Genomic DNA, 24,566 nt, shown 5'->3' with positions numbered 1-24,566 from the left:
CTTTTGCGTTACACACATGCACACACACACACACACACACACACAGAGAGAGAGAGAGAGAGAGAGAGAGAGAGAGAGAGAGAGAGAGAGAGAGAGGGAGAGAGGGAGAGAGAGAGAGAGAAGAGAACAAGCTGATGAAACTGCTCTAGGGGAGGTATACAGCCTATAAAATCATAGGTGACTTAACTCCAAAGTAGACTCAATAAACCTTCTGGAAAGCCAGTATGGGGGAACATTTTCTTCCACTTCTTGTGGTTGCCATCAGTTTGCTAGCACCGCTAAGCTCTACTTATTCATATTAGGTCCATGTCTTCCTTGGTCAGAGCCTTCCTGGATATATTTCTGCCCTCCTATTGTCTAATCACTGTGATAACTCTAAATCCACACTTACTTAATTAAACAGTTGTTGACTCCTTCTGGACTTTAGTGAAAGAAGCTTCTTTTGTAATGGGCACCTTTAATGCAAACACTCATAACTCATCAAACTTCTGTGACTTAACAACCATCAAGTACTCAGTCCTACACGGGACATGTATATTACCTCCTCTAAGGCCCAAGAACACTGAAGAAGTGGCAGAACAAACTTAAGATCTAGAAGAAACCTCATCCTTTGGATACATCGGGCCACTATAATGAGGAATACACAGCAGCTGTGGATGCTTGCACAAGAAATGAGCCCTTCAGTATATCATAGATTGAGAGACACACTGTAGGCTGCATCCCTCCATGAGGAGCTATTGGCAGTTAATGGTTGCCAGGGGAGGCAATGCCATCTTCTTCAATGATGTAGCCATTGGTAAATTGCCCATGCTCTGCCAAATAACTCCCTACCCATTCTCAAACAAGCAACCCCAATAAACTCAGTGGGGTAAAATAAACACATAAATAAAGGCTGAACCGCAGTCCTCTGAAAGAGCAATGCCCATCACTGGCAGTCACTGCGTCATTCTCCTGCTTGGGCCCATCTCTTGATGTGCTCTTCTGCTTTTGAACGTAAGCAAACACCAGCATGTCCATACTCTCTTTATCTCACCAGAAAGATAACACATAATAGACACGTGGGATAAACTCGGTGGCGTAAATAAACACGTAAATAAAGACGTGGCTGTAGGAGGAGGCTAGTTGTGAAGAAGGGGCTGGCAGGAGTGGGGGGGGAATAGGAAAGGGTAGTGGGGGTGAATGTGGTCACAACACATTGTGTAGAAAAATGACATTTTAGAAAATATGCTGCATTTTAAGAATGGAGTTACAGGTGTTATGAGACACTATGGAGGTCTTTAGAACAGGATCCAATTCCTCTGCAAACGCAGTGAGTGCTCTTAACCGTTGAGCCATCTCTCCACCTCTGTTTCCTAAGTTTGGGTTTCACATAGGCAAGATTCCTCCTGTGGTCCCAAAATGACTGCTAAAATCTAGGGCTACAACCTTCCTCACAGTGGACCATGGAGGGGAAGAAACAAATTGCTACCTTGTTTTGTTTGTGTTGCTAGGGATTGAATCCAGGTCGTGGGTACGTTAGGCAAATGCTCTACCATGGAGTCACATTCTCAGTCTCAGTTGCACACATTCTCCACAAAATCTCCTCAAGACTTCACTTGAAACAGACCAATGTCCTGGTAAACCATCACTGGGGCTAAAAAAAGATGGGTGATGCTGAGAAGCAGAATTTGTGCTGGAGCTGGAAGAAAAATCAAGGCCATGTCCATCTCCAGGAGGAAGTCACGGCCTCTCAATGAAACTTTGAGGGTACACTTTCTGCAGAAGGGAGTGTGGATACTCAACACCAAACAGCAGTGTGACCTCTAGTTTTCTGTCAGCTTTACACAAGCTAGAGTCCTCTGGAAGGAGGGAACCTCAGTTAAGAAAACGCCTCCATAAGATGAAGTTGTAGGGCATTTTCTTAATCAGAGATTGGTGGGGGAGGGCTCAGGCTCGTGCTATCCCTGGGCTGGTGGTCCTGGGTTCTATAAGAAAGCAGGTTGAGCAAGCCATGGGGAGAAAGTCAGTAAGCAGCATCCTCTGCATCAGTGCCTGCCTCCAGGTTCCTGACCAGATTTTCTTCAGTGATGAACTATGATGTGAACTGTAAGCCAAATAAACTTTTCCCACCCTTTCTCCCCAACTTGCTTTTTTTTTTTTTTTTTTTTTTTTTTGGTTTTACGAGACAGGGTTTCTCTGTATTGTTTTGGAGGCTGTCGGACCAGCCCCAACTTACTTTTGGTCATGGTGTTTCATCATAAAATGGTAACCCTGACTAAAGATAAGCAGTCACTCAGAACTCAAGCAGGGTATCTCTGGGGATGGGGTCCAAGATCCATTTTTGCAAACTCTTCAGGGAATTCCTTTTGTTCTGAACATCTCTACTTAAAGACAATTCACACGTCATAAAGATCACTCATTTAAAGTATACATCTCTTTGGTCTTCAGCTTCATGTGGTCATCAACATCATCACTTAATTTTGGAATATTCTCATCCTCTCCAGAAGCAATCTGATACCCATCATCAGCCTCATTCCTAGTCCCAGACAATTTATAAGCTAGTTTCTGTCTCTATAGATTTGTCCATTCTGGATATCTCATGTAAGTATAATCATACAATATGTGCTGTGTTATTGTCTGCCTTCTTTCAATTAGCATATTTGAATCCACAATGGCTGAGTAATATTCCATTGTGTGGATTTGCCACAATTTGCTTATGCATTCCAGTGAGAGACTTTGGGATGTTTCTGCTCTTGGTAAGTTGTGATAACACAGCTGAGATTCATGTACATGCTTTCACATCCATCTTTCCTGGGTAGATACCAAGATATGAAATCCCAGGACTGAATGATAACCTTATATGTGACATTTTTGAAGAACTGCCAACGTGTATTCTGAAGTAGCTGAAAGTACAAGCGCTCCAGCTCCGTCACAGCTTGTGCAACCCTTGTTATTGTCTTTCGATCATAGCCATCCCAGTGGGTGTGAAATAGAATGCCATCTTGTTTTGATTTGTTTTTCCCTAATGACTAATAACGCCAAGGAGCTTTTGTGGGCTCATTGGCCCGTATATTTACCTTCTTTGGAGAAGAGCCTATGCGTGTTTGGAAAATGAGCTCTCTTTTTATTGAGAGACACTTGTTCCTTGGATATGCCTGGATGCTAGGCCTTTGTTAGACTATGATTTGCATATATGTTAGCCCATTTGATGACTTTCCTTTTCCTTTCTGATGGTGTCCTTTGGGGGCACTAAACTCTTAATTTTAGTGAAGTTTAACACAACAAACTCAGCTTCTCACTTGTGTCTGTGGTATCTGAGATACTTCAAGAGCTTTTTATCTCTGCCAGAGTTTGAGGATCAGAGTTCCCTGAAAACATCCTTTATTTACTTTTGCTGTAAATTTGTTTTTAAATTTTTTCTTTTCCTTTCTTCCATGTGTATATATGAGACATATTTTCATGGGGGGGAGTCACAAATGTGTGGGTGTACATGTAGTGTGTATGTATGCATGTAGAGGCCAGATACTGATTTTGGGAATCATTTTCCACTTATTCCTTGAGAGAGGTCTCTCAATCAAACCTAGAGCTCACCAATAGTTAGCCAGCTTCTTTGGTAATTTCAACCCCTGATTTTTTTTTTTTTTTTTTTTTTTTGGTTTTTAGGAGACAGGGTTTCTCTGTATTGTTTTGGAGGCTATCGGTCCAGCCCGGCCTTGAACTCACAGAGATCCACCTGCCTCTGCCTTCCGAGTGCTGGGATTAAAGGCGTGCACCACCAACGCCCGGCACAACCCCTGATTTTTGAAACTGCAATTAGAGGCCAGCTCCATCTCCCTCCCCCGACATTTTCATCTGTTCTGAGATCCAAACTTTGGTCCTCCTGCTTGCCTGAGGGTAGCCTTGCTGTCTTAGAACTTACTATGCAGACGGAGCAGGCTTCAGACTCACCACGATCCACCTGCCTCTGCCTCCCGAGTGCTGCGTTTAAAGGAGTGCTCCATCATGCTTGGCTTGGGCCTGCACTGTAACCCCGAGCTCTCACCACAGGTAGCACTTACTTTGAATGTTTTATCATGCGGAGTCCTGGCATTATTTCATGACTGAACACCTCTGTGTCCCACTCCATAAGGAGCCTGCTCTTGTGGGGTGTTTATATTTACTAGTGGACCCGAAAAGAAGTGAACAGAGAGGTGGCGAGGCTCAGAGGTAGGAGAGCCTGCTTCCACCATGCCATGGAGGTAAATAGGTGTCTCCTGTGGCTGGCACTATGTCCTTTGCAGCTGGCCTTAGCACTCACACACGCGTCCACACAAGCACAAACTAGATAATAAGGAAATTTTAAAAAGAAAAATAAATAAGAGAAAATACAGATAAGTAGAGAGATGCAGCTTTTCCTTTTTGAAAACAAAAATTCTTTGTCTTTTTCTAGGCATGTAGCCCTGGAACTCTCTATGTAGAACACGCTGGCCTGGAACTCATAGAGATCTGCTTGTAGATGCCTCTTAAGCGCTTACAGGACACCAAGCACAATCTACAAAAGACAAGTAATAGACTGAGTTTGAAAGTCTTTCCCATCGCCCAGGGAAGACTTCTTGGAAGAAGAGACATTTCTGTGAGGGTAGAGAGGCTGCTTCTGAAGAGTGGGCAGCAACAGTCCATGTGGTACAGACAGCAGAAGTCACTTTTACTGGCTTTGTGTAGACAGATGGGGCAAAGGATATTTTACTTAAAAAATGCCTCATTAGACGAGAATTCTTCGGGAAGCATATGGGATTAATTTGAATGAGGCCTCGAAGCTCTGAAGTCTTCTCAGAGTCCTAAAGAAACAATGGCTCATAAGACCAACTGGGGTAGAAGGTTTTGCTTTTGGTGTGTGTGTGTGTGTGTGTGTGTGTATGTGTGTGTGTGTGCAAAAAAGAAAATTATATTCTTGCACAAATTGGTGTAGTTTTTGCACATGACTGTCACCTATTCAGTGATTTGGAGAGAAATAATTATTTCAATAACTGTTTCTGATTTTTTTCTACTTCTGACTGAAAACTGCTCAGAGCTCAATATTAGCTCCAGAAAGGGGAAAACACAGAACAGTCTTATGATAGCAATCAAAAATGTGTCTGTTGGCAGCAATTTCTATCCCCAAATGTACGGTAAGTCCTGAGCCTGTGAGTTATGGGTAAAAACCATCTGATAAATAATGTATCAGGTAATAAGCAGCAGGATAAAAATGTTTTCCATTCAAGAATTCAAAATGAAAGAGTAAGTCTGAGGGAGTTTTGCTCAGTGGAAGGTAGCTTTCGCATGGGAGCCAAGAAAGCTGTAACGGTTTGCTCTGAATTCTCATAGGCTTGGTGGCAGCACTCTGTGACATATAGTTCCAGATCTTTCCTGAATGCTAACTTTCAGAAAAGCTTAGTGTCCAGATTGTATGGCTCTGGGTGACAGACTTGGGCATTTATTTTACCCTTTGAAACTTTTAAATTGTAGCCAGGTGGTGGTGGTGCATGCCTTTAATCCCAGCACTCAGGAGAGAGAGGCAGGCAGATCTCTGTAAGTTTGAGGCCAGCCTGGTGTACAGAGTAAGTTTCAGGACAGGTTTAAAGCTACACAGAGAAATCCTGTCTCGAAAAAAACTAAAACAATGCTGAGTGGTGGCGGCGCATGCCTCTAATCCTAGCACTCGGGAGGCCAAGGCAGGTGGATCTCTGGGAATTTGAGTACAGGTGCTCACAAAACCCAGAGGTATTGAATGCTCCTGTTGTTGGAGTTACAGGTGGTTTTGAGTCACTTGACAGGGGTCTTGGGACTCAAATTTGGGTCCTCTGGAAGAGCAGTAAGTGCTCAGCAGCACGGAACCATATTTTCAGTCCTTCATTTAACCTTTTAATTCACACAGATAAGTAGGTGTCCACATCCCCATTTTGTATATGGATAAGCTGAGACTCAAAAAGGATAGCTAATTCCCCCAGGCTCACAGGACTCAGTTGGTGTTTGAATCCATGTTAATTAAATTAATAAGCAGAGATTTTGGAATAAATGGTCTAACATACTTCTGAGGACTGTTTGATTTAGGCTGCTTCAAGCATCTAGTTGGCTGGATGACCTAGACTTTGAGAAGGACTCAGCTGCGAGTTTTTGACCAAATACAAACATCGAATCACACAGAACGGCAAGCCATCCGTTTGCTTTTCCCCCTCATTATCCCACTTGTTCCCTAACGCAGTTGGATGTTTAGCAGGTGGCAGATAGTAAATTATTGTTCTAAATGGTGCCCAATAATAATAAGGAGGCAGCTCCCACAGTGTCAATCCGCCGACAAGGGAATAATTAATGCACTTATTCAAGCAGATGGATTTCAGAGGGATTTGAATACTACTCGAAGCACTGTATCAGTATTTTATTTACTCTTCCTGGAATTTGACAACGGCGTTATTACTTTGTTTCTGATTATTGTGCCGACACGTTTGCTCTTCCTTTATTATTATTTCTTTTTCTTAGCAGTTGTAGCACACACACACACACACACACACACACACACATCCTTATTAAGACTGCGGCACAAAAACACAGGGGGGGGGGCTGGGAAGGAGTCTGAAATACATGAGATGAGGAAGAAGGAAGGAAAGAATGAGGAGATTTTGTACCCTGAGCAAGCAGCCCTGGTCTTTATTCCCACTGCTTTTTCTCCGCCTTTGTTGAGAGGGCATAGAGGCATTGTAAAGGGTGTTTCTGTCCACTTTCCACCCCAACCTGCTTTCATTCCTTGAAGTCTGGCTTCGGGGTTATTTATTGTGATACTGCCAGGGTCCAGCACAGAGTCTGGTCCTAGACAGATGTCCTCAGTGGTTGATTGGATGGAGGAAAGGTGAGTGAGGAAAAGGATGTCCAGAGTCCAACTTGGGAACGGAGGAGGAGAGTGCAATTGTGAGGAGGGAAGAATCCGAAAGTACTTGAGGGATGGAGAGACAAATGGAAACGGATTTCCCCAAAGGCTGGACCGGGGAGGGAGGAGGCCTGAGCAGAGACCACAAGAGGATTCAAGGGGAAAAGTGGGAGAATGGAGAGGGTGAGAGCGAGACAAAGAGCAGCGGGCCGAGTCGTGGGAAGAGAAGGGGGAAAAGTGGCCGGGCCGGGAGGCGGCGGCGGAGGAAGGGGCGTGAGGGAGGAGAGCGGGGCGGGGCGGGGCGCGGGACACCCGGCTCCGGGCGCGGGGCGCCGGCCGGGGCGGCGACGAGGGCGGGCTGTGGGGCTCCGGAGCTGCGGGAGGCGGAGCGCGAGCGCCTCAAAGTTCCTCGGCCTTGCTGCGGGCCCGGGGCCGCGTGCTGCCGGCGGGAGGAGCGAAGCGGGGCTCGGCGGCCTGAAACCCGAAACCTCGCGTCCCGGGCGCGGCGCGGCGGGCGCGCAGGGAGGAAGCGGCGGGAGGGGAGGCGGCCGGGCTCTGAGCTGCCGCGGCGCCTCGGTGAGCACCGGGAGTGGGGGAGCGGTGAGGGACGCAGGCCGGGGCGGGACGGGCTGCCCGGGGATGGGGAGGCGCTGAAGGCATTGTGCTAGGCGCCGGCCCGGCTAGGTCTGCAGCTCTCCCCCGACCCTCCCTTCTCTCTCGGCGGCGTCCGCTTCTCCCGGCGCCCCCCTCTGCCAAGTCTACTCGAGGCTCGTTCCCGGCTGAACCGCGCCTTGCTTTGGGGCGCTGGTGCTTTCGCGTCTGGTTTTGGAGCTCTTTGTGGGAAGAGCCTTGGGGGCGCGCCCCTCCAATCGGTCGGAGGCTTTTTCAGAAGCCTACCTGGTTCTGCTGGGTGCAGCCCGCTCCATTTCCCCGGAGCCCCTCTGCACATCCCTTGGGAAGGGAAAGCATCAGTGCGTGCCCGGGACTCAGCCGAGGAGGGCCGCGCCCCCTGCGGCCGGCTCAGAAATGGGGGTGTGGGGCGCGGCGGCCGCGACCCCAGGCTGGAATCCGTGAGGACCAGGTGAGTAGCATCTTCCTGGTCAGGACTCAGGGTGTCCTGTGCCAGAGTCTGGCCGTGAGACGAACCCAGACGTCGCCCCGGCGCCGTGGGATGGGCGCCCCTGCCCCTCAGATCTGTAACAGGGAGATTCGGTTGGTTTGGGGGTTTGGGAGAAGCACTTCACCAACTGGGCCAAGAGCTTAAACCCAGGTGCATCCTGTGGACAAAGCATGTGGCATGAGAAAGTCTGTTGGGGTGGCCCGTCGCGCTTCAGAGCAGCCTGCTTGCCAGTGGCTGCAGCCGGGCGTTGGCATCTTTGGGTAGCACAACTCTGAGACTCTTCCTTTTCGTTATCGTTCTCATCCCTTTTGCAAAGTGTTTGCAAGAGCGGCCATTTAGTCTTCCTCCCTGCTAGGTAAGGAGAAAGCCGCAGTTTTAGAGGGAAAAGACCTGGGTTCGGTGATGTGCCCAGTGGGAGACACATAGATCAGACTGTCTTAGGTGCTGGAGGCTGCTGGAGCCTCGGAATCTGTCTCCTCCCGGTAGAGTCAGCCCCGGTTGCAGCCCAGCCTCTTGGAGTCACGGCTTTGCCAAATCGATGATGTTTGCCTGTGTAATGCATTTTACTTCAGCCACCTTGAGAGCAGGAGAAAATAGGAGTTTGCCAGCCCCTCTGGGAAAAATGGGGAGGGGGCGGGGCCTCAGGTTATGTAGCCAGGCTTTCCACCAGGCTTCCAGAACCCCTCTTCCTGCCATAGCCTACACCCACCTTGTTTTATCTTCTAAGGTGTTGACAACTGGTTTCATACTCACCTTTTAAATCTATTCACATGACAGCCCTGTGAACTGCAATTATTATCCCCTTTGATGAGTGAGGAAACAAAGGCAGAAAAGTGAAATACTCTGCCCTGTTTTTTTTGTTTGTTTGTTTGTTTTTGTTAACGAAATTGCTTTGTAGTCCTGGCTTTCCTGAAACTTACTATGTTGGACTGGGGAAGGGCGGTGGGAGGATTTGAACTTGCTGAGATCTGTGTGCCTCTGCCACATTGTACTTAGCAATGCTTTGCATGTGGGGCCGTTTGACTCAGGACTTTTTGTCCTACAGACCTAATGAGTTGGCAGTGAGCACAGAGACCTTCTCTGAAAGAGATCTGCTTGGTATTTTGGTGCTGACTTCAAGACCGAGGGTCCCCAAATCTGTGTTGCAGCCCTTTGCACTGCGAATCCTCTGATCAAGGAGTATGTAGTGATCAGAGGCTCTGTTTGGGGTCCGAACTTCATCTGCCCTAGGCATCAACAGATCCTGGTAGACGACAGACACACTCACATTCCATGGACGATGCTACCCAGGAAGCCAGAGTACAGGAAGAGGTCGAGCAGGTGGGCTGGGTAGGATTATGGCAGAGTGACACCCCATGAGGAGGCAGCCAGCTGTGACTACTATCACAAGGTCCCAACACATTGTTATCTGAGGTGAGCTTTGTGGAAACTGTAATTTTTTGGGGGGGAACCTCACTTTTAATTCAAAACACGTTTTTGTTAAATATGTAGAGTCACTGAATTGTGTGTTCAGGTGTTTTATGGTCTGCCGACTGCCAGTGTACAGTCTAGGTTAGACCTTTTGAGACACAGTCTATCTGAACTATTGCAAAGCATGGCTGGAGGGGAAGGAGAAGGGGCATCTTTAAAAACCAAAAATACTAACAAGATGAAGGTTAGCTGTCAGCGTGCTTTGCAGTTTGGAGGAAGGATTTACTACTTCATTCAGTTTATCCTAATCTTGCCAATGATCCTATCCTGTCCCGAGAAAGAATACTTTCAACTAGTTTTCAGTCTGTTTCTGGGGTCCTTTTCTTTGTCTGGCCGTGGAGAGGGTAACACTCAGGGCAGATCTATTCAAGGAAGGTTGGCAGCATGAAGGAAGGCATTTTCGGTCTGTCAAATCTAAATCCCGATGAGTTACACTTGCGTTTTGTTTTGTTTGTATTATACTGGAGTCATAGGTGACTGGGAATAATCTGAGGTACCTAGCCCTAAGTATTGCCCTTTACAGTATGTCATCTGGGGTACATAATGATAGAGCTTATCTGGCATATGGTAAGTTTCCAAAAACACAGGTTGAGTATATAGAAAAATTAAAGTTCTTTTCACATCTCCCTGACTCTTTTTCTACCTCTGAGGTAACCACATCAAATGTGTTTCCTTTCAAGTCCTCTGTGTGTGTGTGTGTGTGTGTGTATGATGTACATGTATGTGTGTATGTGTGTGTGTATGTGTGTGATGTACATGTGTGTGTATGTGTGTGTATGTGTATGTGTGTGTGATGTACATGTGTGTGTGTATGTGTGTGTATGTATGTGTATGTATGTGTGTGATGTACATGTGTGCATGTGTGTATGTGTGTGTATGTATGTGTGTGTGATGTACATGTGTGCATGTGTGATGTACATGTGTGCATGTGGAAGCCAGAGGTTGATAACCTTCCTGCACCTTCCTGTGTATAGTTTGACAATACATATAATGATTTTGACCGCCTGACCTTTTACCTTTCTTTTCCCTCTCCCTCTCTAACTGAGCACCCTCTGCCCCAATTATCCCCCTCTACTTTCATGTCATTTTTAGACATTTGATTAGACTTTCTTGCAAGTGCATGGGGAAGGGAGCCTTGTTTACTGGAGTATGGGCAACTCTCCATGGTCAACTTATGTACTGAAGAAATTCTTCTGAGACAGGAACTCTTTTTGAACCTGGAGCTTGCTAATCCTGTAGGTTGGCCAATGGGCTCCATGGGACCTCCTGCCCCCTCACTCAGTGCCAGAGCTACAGATGTGGGAAGGAGACTTTTCCATGGGTGCTGTGGATGTGAACACAGGTCCTCATGTTTCCAAGGCAAGCACTCTCCTGAGGGAACAGTCACTAAAGCCCTTCCCTCCAGGTCTTTTTCAGTGCTTATGCATTACCATGCCTGGAAATATAGATGATAGATATATATGTAATATATGTGTGTATTTAATATTAATTATTAATTAATATATATGTAATATGTGACTTATTCACATCACAGTATAAGACATCATAAAATGCTATTGTCTACATTTCTAGCTTTAGAACCAACCTGAATATGTTGAATATTCCTTTGAAAAAATATACAAATAAGGATATATATAATTTTCATAATTTATTGTTTTGATTGAATAATATGACATAAAAATCATCCAATCTCATAATAATAGGTATAATTCTTTTTCCTCTCTTTTTTCTCCTTATTTATTTATTTTTTTGAGACAGGGTTTCACCGTGTAGTCTTGGCTAGTCTTGAACGCACAGAGATCCACTTGGCTCTGTCTTCCAACTGCTGGGATTGAATACCTGCATTACCAGACCCTGCAGCTTCATCCCTTTAAATGGACTTGATAGTGTATTTATTTATTTAAACATTTCCCTATTGATGGGCCCTTAGATTGTTCCAACTTTATCTATCTGCCTATCTTTCTTTATGGCACATTTAGAATACTTCTGGATACAAATTATTTCTAGAAGTAGAATCTGTGGATCAAAGAATGTACACATTTTAGATGGCTATCTTTTATTTATTTATATGTATTTTTTCTTTTTGAGACAGGGTCTCACTGTGTAGCCCTGGCTGCCCTGGAACTCACTATGTGGACCAGGCTGGCCTCAAACTCACAACTCACAGAGATTCACCCACCTCTGCCTCCCAACTGCCAGGATTAAAGGCGTGCACTACCACACCCAGTTTAAGCAGTTATTTAAAGAGTTCTCTTTTGTTTATTGAGGTCTTGAGAGACTGTTGAAAACGATATCTAATTGTCTTACTTATGTAAGATTACTTGTTTAGGGTTAGGTCATGTAGTTAAATAAAAAACACAACATTCAAAATTCTACAAGTTATATAAAGTAACAGCTCCACCCCACTCCTGTTCCCTAGCCCTGTATTTCCTTTTTGACTTATAGCCAGTTTTGTCGGTTTTTGTCTTTCAGATATAATCCATACACCCACAGGTGGCACAATATGTATCTTTCATCTTTCTCTTTTGCTTTCAAAATGAATGCTGTGGCATACTTTATACCCACTTCTGCATATGACATTTTAAGTTTATCCCGAATCTTAGGGAACAGCGTTGCCTGTGCGTTTTAAATGCTAATAGATTCTTCTACATTTACTCTTAACATTTAAGATATCAACTTGTATTTCCTCTCATTCCTCTGTCAGTTCCTTTGCCATTTCCCCCTTCTGGTGAATTGGAATCTCATCAATTTCAGAAGCTCTGCCTAGATTCTGGACTTTCATCCACCTGTTGTTAGCAAATCAATTTTTTTTCCTTTCTGCCCTTTCCTTGTTGTGTGCACCATTGTGCCGGAGTAATTAACTTTAGTGAGGTTAGATTTGTGTCATTTTTCTTGGTGGCTTTCTGTTTTCTGCTTTTGTTCTCCTGAAAACCCTATCCTTTTTCAGGGTTAAGCTTTCCTAAATTTTGTCTTTCTCATTTATTTATTTACTTATTGTTTTTCAATTAAGAAAAATATTGAGAGGGGTTGAGAGATGATGGCTCTGGTGGTTAAGAGCTCTTACTGCTCTTGCAGAGGACTGTAGTTCCCAGCACTCATGTCTGCAACTCACAACTGCCTATCAACTATTGCTCCAGGAGAGGCTAGCCTCCCTAGGTATCAGCATTTACAAGCATGTATAACCTCCTCCATTCCCCTGACCTCTCCATGGACAGAGAGAGAAGGAGAGAGAGGGACAGACACACATAGGTGTGTAAGTATATACATGTATATGTGTGCGTATACATATACATTCATACATACATACATACACATGTATGTGTGTGTATTTATACACACACACACACACATTCATTCTGGGACTGTGAATGTAGCTTAATGGCAGAGCACTTACCTAGCATGCTGGAAGCCCTGGGTTCCAGCACCAGGGAGCGGGGTACACACAGAATTACTGCATTTATCCTCCTCATCAGTTTCTCTCCCTTCTGTGACCTCTGTGCTCAGGGTTTGTATGTCTCTGGGTCTCTTTAGCCAATCTCTATTTTCCTTGCCTTTTTAGAGGGTATTTCCCACCAAGTCTTAAGGGTGTGCTTTTCTTGGGCAGGCAGAGTGGGAGCAAGGGTGTGGTGGGCAATGGGGACAGTGCTTAGGCACAGAGCTGGACAGCGGCAGCGTCTGGAGAGCTAGGAGTGACTTGGGATAGCAGAGGTGGGAGACATCTGTTAATGAATAAAACCTGCAGGTGTGGGGATCACGTGGCATGGTCAGGGCTGTGTGGGAAACCATCAGTCTGGTAGAGTGGGAAGGACAGATTGGAATGGGGGCGACACCAGAGAAGAGAAGACGAGATGGAACTGTCTAATACTAAGGGGCAGAGGGTGGCACTCTGAGATGGGTAATGACGGTGTGGGTGTCTACCACAGGGAATGGAACAAACAGATCAACAATTAGCCACACACACACACACACACACACACACACACACACACACACACACACACACACACACAGTCTTATTTGGCCCTCATGGAAGTCTAAGGCTTGGAAATGCTCATTCATTGACCCAGGATCACACTGCCTGAATGTCAGTCAGAGCTGTAGTAGCCCTATCAATATTTGGTAAGAGCAGTTGAAAATGCCCCAGTTTTCTGGTTTTGTCTTTTTTTTTCTAATGTTTAAAAAAATTATGTGTATGTGTATATGCTTTTTTTTTCTTGTTTTTTCTTTTTTTTTTTTTTGGTTTTTCGAGACAGGGTATTGTTTTGGAGGCTGTCCTGGAACTCACTCTGTAGACCAGGCTGGCCTCAAACTCACAGAGATCTGCCTGCCTCTGCCTCCCAAGTGCTGGGATTAAAGGCGTGCACCACCAACGCCCGGCTTCTTGTTTTTTCAAGACAGGGGTTCTCTTTATTGCTTTGAAGGCTGTCCTGGAACTCTCTCTGTAGACCAGGCTGGCCTCAAACTCACAGAGATCCACCTGCCTCTGCCTCCTGAATGTGTACATGCTTAAACGTATGTATGTGCAGTATGTGTGTGTCCAAATGCCCTCAGAGTATGGAAAACAGCATCAGATCTCCAGGAACTGGATTTACAGGAGACTGTGAATGGCCTGATGTAACTACTGGGAACTGAACCCAGGTCCACTTCAAGAGCATCACATGATCTTAACTGCTGAGTCCTCCAGCAAATGCTACTTAAAAAAAAGATAGGGTCTCTAGCCCAGGATGGGCATGATCCCCTTGTGTGACACAGATGGCTTTGATCCTTGTACGTTCACTTCCCCAGGGCTGGGATTATAGGTGTGTGTTACCACAAATGCTTTATTTAGTGCTGGGGATAGAGTCCAGGGTGAGTGCTAGGCAAGTATTCTACTAATTGAAGTATATCTCTAGTCCCTAGGTTTCTGTCTTAAAGGATGGGGTGAGTGGTATTGTTCTACACAGTGCAGAAACACGAAGAATAGTGTGTAGTCTCGGTAGGAGCCAAGATGGTGAACTCTTTTTCTTTTTCTTTTTGTATGTGTCATATCTGAGGTGCTTGGATGTGTCATATATGGGAGAAAACATCAAAGGGTGGGTGGATGTGAGTCTGTTCTCTAGATGGAGACTTAACTGGAAAAAGGTTTAGTGGTAGACAGAGCATATGGAAAGAAAAGTTATCTAAAGGACCCTTAGGTCTAGAGAGATGGCTCAGAGGTTGAGATCATTTGCTGCTCTTCCAGAGGACTCAAGCTTGCTTCCCAGAGTTGATTTATAGACCAGTAGGCTCTGATGCCTCCCGTGTGCTGACTTCCTGCCCGGCCACATGATCTTTCATAGCCTCTCCCTCCCAGATGCCATCCATCAAGAGATGACGCAGTCAGAGGATGCTTAGGGTTTTAGCCTCCAAAACCACTCGCTTACTACCACCTGAAATTATTTTACATATTTACGATTTACTGCTTGTGTCCCACCCGCCTTGTAAACTGGTCGTATCTTACCTCTGTTGTGTTACAGCTGTAAAGAGTAGCTGAACAGCGGGTATCTCCAGTACATACTTTTTTTGTGTAGTGCAGTGAGGACCGACAAGCAGAGATTCGACTGGAGGATAAGATTATAGGAGTGTCCAGAAACCTGCACCAGTGTGGCTACAGGTTCTTTAGATATCTATCTAATATATGGCCACCAGAGAAAATTATTCAGAAGAAATATTCCCGTGATCCATTTAAAAATAATACTGCTAAGGCCAGACTTGGTGGCATGCACCTTTAATCCCCGCACTCAGTAGGCAGAGGCAGGTGGATCCCTGTGAGTTTGAGGACAATCTGCTCTCCATAGTGAGTTCTTGGCCAGCTGGGGCTATACAGTGAGACCCTGTCTCAATAGTAATAAGGACAACAATAATAATTATACTATTACATGTCTAAAATTCTCAAGTAATCAATAAATGAATTAAATTAAATGTAGTGTTGTCATTTTAACAATATGGGTTTAATTAGTTTGCTTAGTTCAGTGAGGATAATCAGTAAAAATAAAATTGAGGTTAATTAACCTGTAGTCATTGTTTGCCTTTAATAGAAGTAACTGTTTTGGTCTTCTGAGTGTAGCCAGCCTTCATTTCTTACTATTTCCTTACTCCTTACTGTATATGTATGGTGGGGGTTGTTTTATTTTTCTTAATCTGTTTAGTATGCATATACAGTACGAAATATTGCATCTACAGGACAGGATTCTTCCATCCCCACGTGACTGATATTTTTGACTAGTTATTCTCTGTTGGGCTGATCTGTCAGTCCAACATCCTTTCCCTGACTTGCCGAGTCTCTCCTGTGACAGACAAATGCCTCCTGGCAGTTCCAGGTGCTCCCTGAAGAGGGCGCAAAATCACCTCTCCTAGGATTAGTGGTTGCGCTGGACAGTTACCTGAGATGTCTGCTTGGATTTACCTGCCTTGTTGCCCAGCCATGCCGATTCTCTTTACTAACATCACTGTGAACTTTTTTGAAAGTTCACTCTTGAAGGGAAGGGCTTGTGAGACAAAGGAAGCAGGGATCATGGCCACCCATAGTCACAAGTAGAGATACATTTTGTTTTGTTTTGTTTTTATTTTTCCAGACAGGGTTTCTCTGTGACTTTGGAGGCTGTCCTGGAACTAGCTCTTGTAGACCAGGCTGGTCTCCAACTCACAACATGCCTGTAACCCAGACTTTGCGGTGGCAAGTAGGTGATTGGACACCAAGTGCTAAGTCAGTTCACCACTGAGAAGAAGTATTTTTCTACACTTAGCTTCAGTCTTGGTGCCTTGAATCGATAATGGAGCCTGGGTAGTTTTCATTTGGCCTTCTCCTGCCTTACATCCATTTCATCTAGCTAAGTAGTCAGCTGTCTTTAATTACATTCCAAGTGGGAGGGATTAAATCTTTCATGCCTTCATTTATATAGGCATTTTAGAGTTTACCTTGGTAGCCATTCTGCCAGCCACTTTTACCCTTGTTTCCTCTGATATTCCCTTTGGCAATCGTGTGAAGTTAAGTTAATCCTCTCATTTTCCTCATGGAAAACTAAGGCTCAGAGAGGTCAAAAGATAAAATCACCAGAACCCAGACCTCGGTCGGGTGAGGACTCCAAAGTCCATGTTCTTCCACTGATTACCAGGTCTAAGCGGATATTAGTGTGGGTTAGCTTTTGGTCACTGTGGCAAATACCTTGATAAACAACTTAAGGTGATCCCACTGTTTCCGAGCCTGACATGAAGAACAGCTTGCTGATGAAGAGGGTGCAATGATCTGTTACCTCTTGATGGCTGGGAGGCAGGAAGAGGAATGGGGTGGGGGTGGGGTGGGGGTTGGGGAGCCTCAAAAAGGCACTTGAGTACTTCCAATCAGGTGCCCCTCCCACACTTCTACAACTTTGAAACCGGCCATTAAATTAGGAGTTCATCAGCGAAACATGTCCACTGATTGGGTCATTGCCTTGATGTGTGGTCTAGTCCCTTCCTTAAGCCACACATCTCAACATTGCTTTGGGAGCCATGTCTTCAACACATGAATTTGTTAGGGAGATACTTCCTATCCAGTCAAAAAGAAAGTGTGTAGGGAGAATACAGAGTATTTATCTTCTCACAGCCAATTGAGACCGTAGAAGACACTCAGGAAACATTTGTAAGCCACCTGGAAAGGAACATACTTCACTTAAAGAAAAAACAACTACAACAATAGCAAAAACCCTTATGCTGTATAAAGATGCCTGTGTCTGAAAACATAACTACAATGGAATGGGAAAACTGTAGGTATGGTGATGGCAACAACCATGGGGGGAGCAGAATGTGCCAGAAAGGCTTCTTGGGAGTTTAGCTCAAGCATTAGTTGGGCCCTGAGCTACATGCTATTCAAATAAGTGGTACTAAGTGGTGCTGAAGAGGCTCATGGCCTGGAGCACAGGAATGGCTTTCCCAGCCCACGTGACTCCTCCTTAGCCCTTTTATTATCTCTTCAACTGGAGGACACGCCTAAGAACAAAAAGCCACTGTGAATTAGTTACCATGTGAAAAATGCATTTGAATTTTCTTGACCACAGAGACTTTTATTGTAATATCCCTTATTTGGCCTTCAATTGTGCTGGTGGCCTACTTGGTTGGGAGGACGACTCTCAGTGACCACCACCGAATGATACACTCAGAGAATGTGAAGTAGGATAGTTTATATAAAGTAAAGAAAGTATGCTAGCCAGGAACAGTGAAATTCTTCCTCATACAGGCTGTTCAGACCTCTGCATGGACCCCTATGGCCTCTGCAGGAAACTTAGGTTTCTCCAACTTTGCCTTTTGGAACAGCCCAGTGACAGCCGGTTGGTATAATTGAACATAATTTATGCTGATGGGTGAAATCTAATGGGACTCAGCAACCTTGCTTCCAAAATCCAGCAGTTTCCCATATATTTCTTACAAATTATTAAAGCCATATTCCAAGCTCAGGCTGTTTCAAGGATCCCATGTATCTGGAACATGCTAATGTTAGCCTGAGCCACATCATTTATCCTGGACCTGCCCAGGAGATCAGCTCACCTCAGTGACACCGGAGGAAGTGACTCCTATGAGACAATGTATGCCGCTGGCCTTTGTATGGAAGCCTTCCCTGCGAAAGTCACTAACTCTTATTTTAGGCGCACTGTTAGTGAACTCAGCAGGTGAATTGCAGGTTAAATATTGGGAAATGGAGAGATAAAGGTTAGCAGAGCAGTTAGAAAGCATAAAAAAGAACATGCAAGTCACCATGGCTGTTGTAGGTTGCTCTTCTGTTGCTGTGACAAACACTATCACCAAAAGCAACTTTGGGATGAGAGAGCTATTTATTTGCTTACATTTCTAGATCACCGTCTGTCATCGAAGAGTCAGGATAGGAGCTGTAGAGGAACACCGATTGCTGGCTCTCTCTCTGGCTCACTAACCCACTCACACGCAGCTAGGTTTCTATTATAGCCCTGGCTCACCTTCCCAGGGTGCTGCTAACAGGGGGATGAACCCTTACATATCAGTCGTCAATTAAGACAATCTCTCACAGACATGATCACAGGTCAATCTGATAGAGGCAATTCCTCAACTAGGCTCCTTCTTCCCTGGTGATTCTAGGCTGTGTCAAGTTGACAACAGAAACTGGCATGGTCAGTGTTCAAGGACGTAGTATGCCCTCTCTCAGTATCATGGAGAAGCAGGGTTTCAGATCATGTGACAGTGGTCCACTGTCACAACCCACTAGCTGATCAACTGTGAAGCTAACAACCTTGGAGCTTTCAAAAGCAAGTGATAGCATTGGAATTGGTTTCTAAGGCCCATATATCGAGGGGATTTATGTCTTATGTACTCTTTTAAAATATAGGGCAAAGGGACTGGAGGATGTCTCAGTGGTTAAGAGCACTGGCTGCTCTCCCAGAGGACCTAGGGTTAAATGCCAGCACTCAAATGGCAGCTCACAAGTGCCTGTAACTCCCATTCTAGAGGATCTGATCTCCTCTCTGGCATACTCTGGCACCAGGCACACACGTGGTGCACAGGCACACATGTACACAGAAGATAAAGTACATGGGAAAGTATGATGATTTCATGTATTTTGCTGAAAGGATTACTAGAAAGAGTTCAGAAAACTCAACTGTCCAGAATGAGGCATTCCAGGGGAAAGCTGGTCTTTAGGTACAGCTTTAGAAACTGCTGCCGGCATCACACTCCTCGGAGGTTACATTCTCCTTGTATGTTTAGGGTTACCATGGGAGAGGGCAAACAGGTCATGGGATCTTTTGCACTGGGGGTTGAGGATAATCGGACAAGGATGGATGCAGAGGGGATGGAGAATGAGTGTCTGCCCCACAGCACCTGGTCTCACCAGCTGTTCGATTGTGCCGTCACAACCACACAACCATTCACCTTCCTTGGCTTCTCTCTTTCCACCTGGTCTCACCAGCTGTTCCGATTGTGCCGTCACAACCACACAACCATTCACCTTCCTTGGCTTCTCTCTTTCCATCCTTGACTTGTGTTGTCAAGTTGGGTTGCTTTTTTCCAGCAAGGAAACTTTCCTACAGAGAATGAACCGAAAAGAGGTTGTTGTCTAGCTGTGGCCAGGTGCAGTGGTGTCACAGCTCATTAGGAGACTTAGCTGTTTCAAGCTTTCTGTACTGTGTGAGACTTTCAGCCACATGTCCAAAAACTGGCAAACGTTGGGTTTGCGTTTCCTTAGGAGAAAGGGAAAAGGATTGAGAACCATTGCAATCAGTGAATGGAGGCCGGAGGTCAACATCTAGAACCTTCCTCAATCATGCTCCATCTTAGCTTTTTAAAACAAAGTATTTTTAATTGTACTTTATTATTTGTGTGTGGGTTATATCTCCTGCCAGATGGTCAGGGAATCAAACTCAGGTTGTCAGGCTTGGTGGCAAGTGCCTCTACCTGCTGAGTTACTTCACCGACCCTTTACCTTGTGTTTTGGGACAGAGTCGCTTACCAATTGGCTGCACTCTCTGGCCAGTGAGTTCTAGGGGTCTTCCTGTTTTCACCCACCCTGTGCTATGGTTACAGAGAAGGCCTCTGCACCCATTGTTTTGTTCTAGGGACTAAATTTACTGACTGAACTCTCCCCAGTTCTCAAAGAAGACACACATAGCCTGGAGTAAAGGATGGATGCTGAGACAGGCTTGAATTCTAAATACATTCCAGATGTGGAGCCAGATTCCCAAATGGACTCGATTTGGGACATGTGAGTATGTGAAGAATCAGGAGTGACTTTAAGATGAGGCTCTGAGCACCTGGAAGGATGGGGATGCCTCGCATGAGATGACGAAGAGCAGGGGAAGAACAGGTGGCTTGGAACGTGTTAGGTGTTCAATGCCTGCCACAGGAGAGTGGAGATGTTGAGTGGCAAGCTGGATGTAGGAGTCTACAGCTCCTGGGTTGTCATTGGTGTCTCTCCATGCGTGCTGCGGCTTCAGAGCAGCCTGTTGACTCATCATGGTCATGTCTGGCAACAGCATCAGGTAGTTTTGGAAGGGCTTTGGAAACAGCATCAGGGAGACTTGGAGTGGCCTTGGCAGCAACATCAAGTAGACTTGGAATAGCCATGGCAACAGCATCAGGTAGTCTTGGAAGGGCCTTGGAAACAGCATCAGGGAGGCTTGGAAGGGCCTTGGCAACAGCATCAGGGAGACTTGGAATGCTGTGGCAACAGCATCAGGGAGACTTGGAATGGTCTTAGACAGTTCTGACCTGGTCTGACCTAGTTTTGCCTTTGGGTTTTGCTGGGATTCCTGTTCTGGGGTCATGGTCTGAACCTCATGTGAAAGATCTGGTATCTTGCCTTTCTTCCACTCAGAGGAATTACATGGACCAGGCTGGAATGTCTAGTAGGAAAAAGATGCTTGGCTGCTGGGCAGCTGGGACTGATACTCTCCCTAGTGAAGACTTTTTCTGTCATTGGGTGGTGAGAGTCTTCCATTTCCTGGAAGTACTTACTCACAACTCTCTGTATTTAGTTGTCTTTCTTACATCCTTCCCTGCCTGCTTGTGGGTCTAGGACTTTCCCTGACCCTCTGATGTCTATGCTGACTGGTGAACCTGGGCAATTGGAAGGCAAGTGTGACTATTGCTAGCCAGGCCTGGGAGAGGGGCCACTAAACATTTCCTTTGGAGAGAGAGTACAGCTTTGCATGGGACTGAGTGTCCTAAGTTTTCCAAGAAGATCCAACAGAAAGAACAAACATATTTTTAACTTGAAGTTGAGTTTTGTTTTACCTTGTAACTCTTTTCAGCCTCTGAGGTGCAGGGTGCTTCATGATCTCATACAGAGACTTGGCCTTGAAGTCACGGAGGTGTTGGGTCCTTGGAGATGGAATTATAGGGAGTTGTGAGCCATCTGACATGGACACTAGGAACCAAACTTGGGGTTCTGGAAGTCAGCTACTCTAAACTGCTGATCTGTCTTCCAGCTCCAGGCTTTCTTTGTTTCTATGACTTTCCTCTCTCTGTGAGACAGCAAAGTTAAGGTGAAGATGGACACCTTCTTTCCTTCCTTCCTCCCTCTCTTCCTTCCTTCCTTCCTTCTTCCCTTCCTTCCTTCCTCCCTCCCTCCCTTCCTTCCTTTCTTTCTTTTTTGAGACAGGGTTTCTCTGTGACATTGGAAGTTGTCCTGGAACTAGCTCTTGTAGACCAGGCTAGTCTCAAACTCACAAGATCTGCCTGCCTCTGCCTCCCAAGTGCTGGGATTAAAGGCAGCTTGATAGACAGATTCTTTTTTTTTTTTTTTTTTTTTTTTTTTTGGTTTTTACGAGACAGGGTTTCTCTGTATTGTTTTGGAGGCTGTCGGTCCAGCCTGGCCTCGAACTCACAGAGATCCGCCTGCCTCTGCCTCCCGAGTGCTGGGATTAAAGGCGTGCGCCACCACTGCCCGACCGATAGACAGATTCTTAAGGAAAATTTTATTGTGGTGAAATACACAAATGCACATAACATAAAATTCACCATCTTGGTCGTTATATTGTACAGGCCTGTGGTAGTAACTGCATTCATACTGTTTTCTCCTCCCACCTTTGTGTGGGTTCCAGGAGTAGAACTCAGGTTGCAGACACATGATGCATGTGTCTTTACCTATGGATCCATCTTGCAGGCATCGCTTTCGGTTCTCTTGCATACATACCCAGCAGTGGCATTGCTGGGTCACACAGTAATTCTACACGAAGTTTCTTAGGAACTTTTCTGCACTGGTACTACCATTTCACAGCCCTCACCAGTAGTCTGCAAGGCATGTTTTTCTCTTTAAAATTGTATTACTGTTGTTCTTCTTATTATTATTTAGACAGCTTCATTATGCAGCTCTAGATGGTCTGAAACTCAATATGTAGACCAGGCTGACCTTGAACCTATAGAAATCCCAGGCTTCTGCCTCCCCAGTGCTAGGACTAACGGTGTGGTCACCATTCCCAGAGAGGTACAGTTTTTCTTGTCATATCATCACCAGCACTTGTTTTCTCCATTTCTGTTAGTTAACGAGTGGAAGGCTCTCTTTGTGTTTCTATAACTTACTGGTTATGTTGCGCATTTGCACTTGGCTGCTTGCGCTCTTTGCAAGAACACAGTTCAAGTCTTTTGCCTGTTTTCCAATCGGATTGTTTACATTTTTGTTCTTGGAGTTTTAGGTGTCTGTTATATATTCTCAACATTAATGTCCTATCAGATACATAATTTTCTCCACTTCTGTGGGATACCTTCTTATTCTGCTGAGTAAAAACTGAGTGTCTTAGCCAGGCATGGTGGTGCACACCTTTAATCCCAGGACTCGGGAGGCAGAGGCAGAGGCAGGTGTATCCCTTTGAATTTGAGGCCAGCCTAGTCTATAGAGGGAGTTCCAGGAGGACAATGAGGGCTAGACAGAAAAACCCTGTCTCAGGGGGAAAAATGTGTATCTTTGGGTGCATACAGTTTAAAAAAATCAGGAAATCAAATTTGCCTATTTCTCTGTGTCTATCTATCTGTTTCTCTCTGCGTGTGTGTGTGTGTGTGTGTGTGTGTGTGTGTGTGTCAGAGACAGAGACAGAGACAGAGAGTGTCTATCTCTGGCTTTCTCTCTCATTGTGACCTATCCCTTTAGTATCCTGTCCATGATATCAATGTCAAATCCAATATCACAAATTCATGTGTTTTATGCATTATCCCAAGCCCTCAGTCTCCTCCTATTGAGTTTTCTCTTTCAATGAAGTTATTTGACAAATAGATTTATTAAAGATTATTAATGGGGAGAATATTCCAAGTAGGTTATACACTTCAACAAGAGTAGACTGAAGCAAAGAGCACGCAGCCCAGCTGCTGGAGCTCAGTGGGGTCTGTGCAGCGGTGGATGGGTGGGTGCGCTGTGGGAGATGAAATGAGTACACTGTGTAGACTCTCGTGTGTTGTGATGAGTGGATGGGTTAAAGGCCAGTTGGCAGTCACAGAGCTGGCTTGTCGAGCTGAGCTTAGTTACCTTTAACTTAACCTTTCTCAGCCCATTTCCTACTTTCCTTAATGGGTACTTACATGGACCCAGGCACTATTTTAGGAACTGTACAAATATTGACTCATTGAGAAGCCCTAGAACAGGCACTCCTTTTCCCTGTGCTTTACAGATGGAAACTGATGTCTAAAGAGGCTACTTAGCAAGTCAAGAGCCTGGATCTGGACAGATTCTGAACCGGCACACTCATGGACAGGGTCATAGTGACAGAAGCTAGCAAAGAACCCTAAGCCACAGACGCCCAGCTGTAGTACGAAGGATGCTGCAAAGGGGTTGCTCACAGTGTTTCTGCCCAGAAAATTGAGAATTCAGAAAGAGACCACAAGGTCATGTGGGTTCCCATGCTTGCTTCTTTTCTTTCCCTTGATGTATTTTCCCAAGCAGACCTAATTCAACACACCAAGAGGCTCTGAACAAGCCCATGACTTGCTTTGTGGGACCCAGCGGGGAAGCAAAGCACTGAACACTATATAGAGCCAACTCTGGGAAGGCCGGGGGGGGGGAAGGGTGCACATCTGCCCAGAGTAACTGAGGCCATTTTCTTGTACCTGCTATCTTTAGACTGACTTTCATGTGACTGCCAGACATGATGAAGGCAGCCTGGGGAGGGAGCTCTTTATACACATAGGAGTGAAGACCAGGGACCCTGTGATCCTCTTCAGGCTCCTGTCGAGCTGTGTGGCCTTGTTTGTGGGTGGGATTGGAGCGGGGGCTCACACTCCTTCTAGTTATCTGAAGTACAAACAAGGTGGTTATTAGGACCTTCTCCCCGGCTCCACCCACCCCCAGCTACTGTGATTGATGTACGTAAGCTGCTTTGAGGTGCACAGATGACGAGCCTCAGCGAGTATGATCAAAATCGTACAGTGACTTGTTTGAAGGGATGTTTTGGAATATCTCCTTACCTGGGGAATAGCTGAGCATCTCGTGTGTTTGTGTGTTTGCATTTCGTCCCCTTAGATGAAGGCCTGTGTGGTCCTAGCTTTTTAGGCTGGTTGGTCAGTGCTTCCTGAGATGGGTTGTAGGATGTATGGGACAGGGATGAAGGGGAATGTCCCAACTTGGAGGGAGAGACTAGCTCCAGGAAGGTAAGAAGGAGGAAATGACCT

At 45.5% G+C, this 24,566-nt stretch overlaps 1 protein-coding gene across 6 annotated transcripts in view; it reads left to right on the top strand.

Annotated features, from left to right (window-relative positions):
- Positions 1-6,578: 6,578 nt before the first annotated feature.
- The window catches only part of Gpr161 (G protein-coupled receptor 161), a 37,653-nt gene continuing 19,665 nt past the window's right edge, over positions 6,579-24,566 (top strand). The window contains exon 1 of one of the 6 annotated variants that reach the window (XM_040737807.1): positions 6,579-6,841. Coding sequence is in view for 2 of the 6 variants with exons in the window: in XM_040737805.1 (XP_040593739.1) it covers positions 20,133-20,172 (40 nt within the window). In the remaining 4 variants the exon portion in view is untranslated. Of the gene's footprint in view, positions 6,842-7,227; positions 7,436-7,466; positions 7,941-8,851; positions 9,393-19,746; positions 20,173-24,566 lie in introns of those variants that run through there. The other 5 variants (XM_005071380.4, XM_040737806.1, XM_021227933.2 and 2 more) reach the window with 5 other exon arrangements.

Source organism: Mesocricetus auratus, unplaced genomic scaffold (genome assembly GCF_017639785.1).
Source record: "Mesocricetus auratus isolate SY011 unplaced genomic scaffold, BCM_Maur_2.0 Super-Scaffold_100676, whole genome shotgun sequence".
Taxonomy (NCBI): Eukaryota; Metazoa; Chordata; class Mammalia; order Rodentia; family Cricetidae; genus Mesocricetus; species Mesocricetus auratus.
Note: the sequence above shows the minus strand (reverse complement) of the source record. Positions and strands in the feature narration are given on the sequence as shown.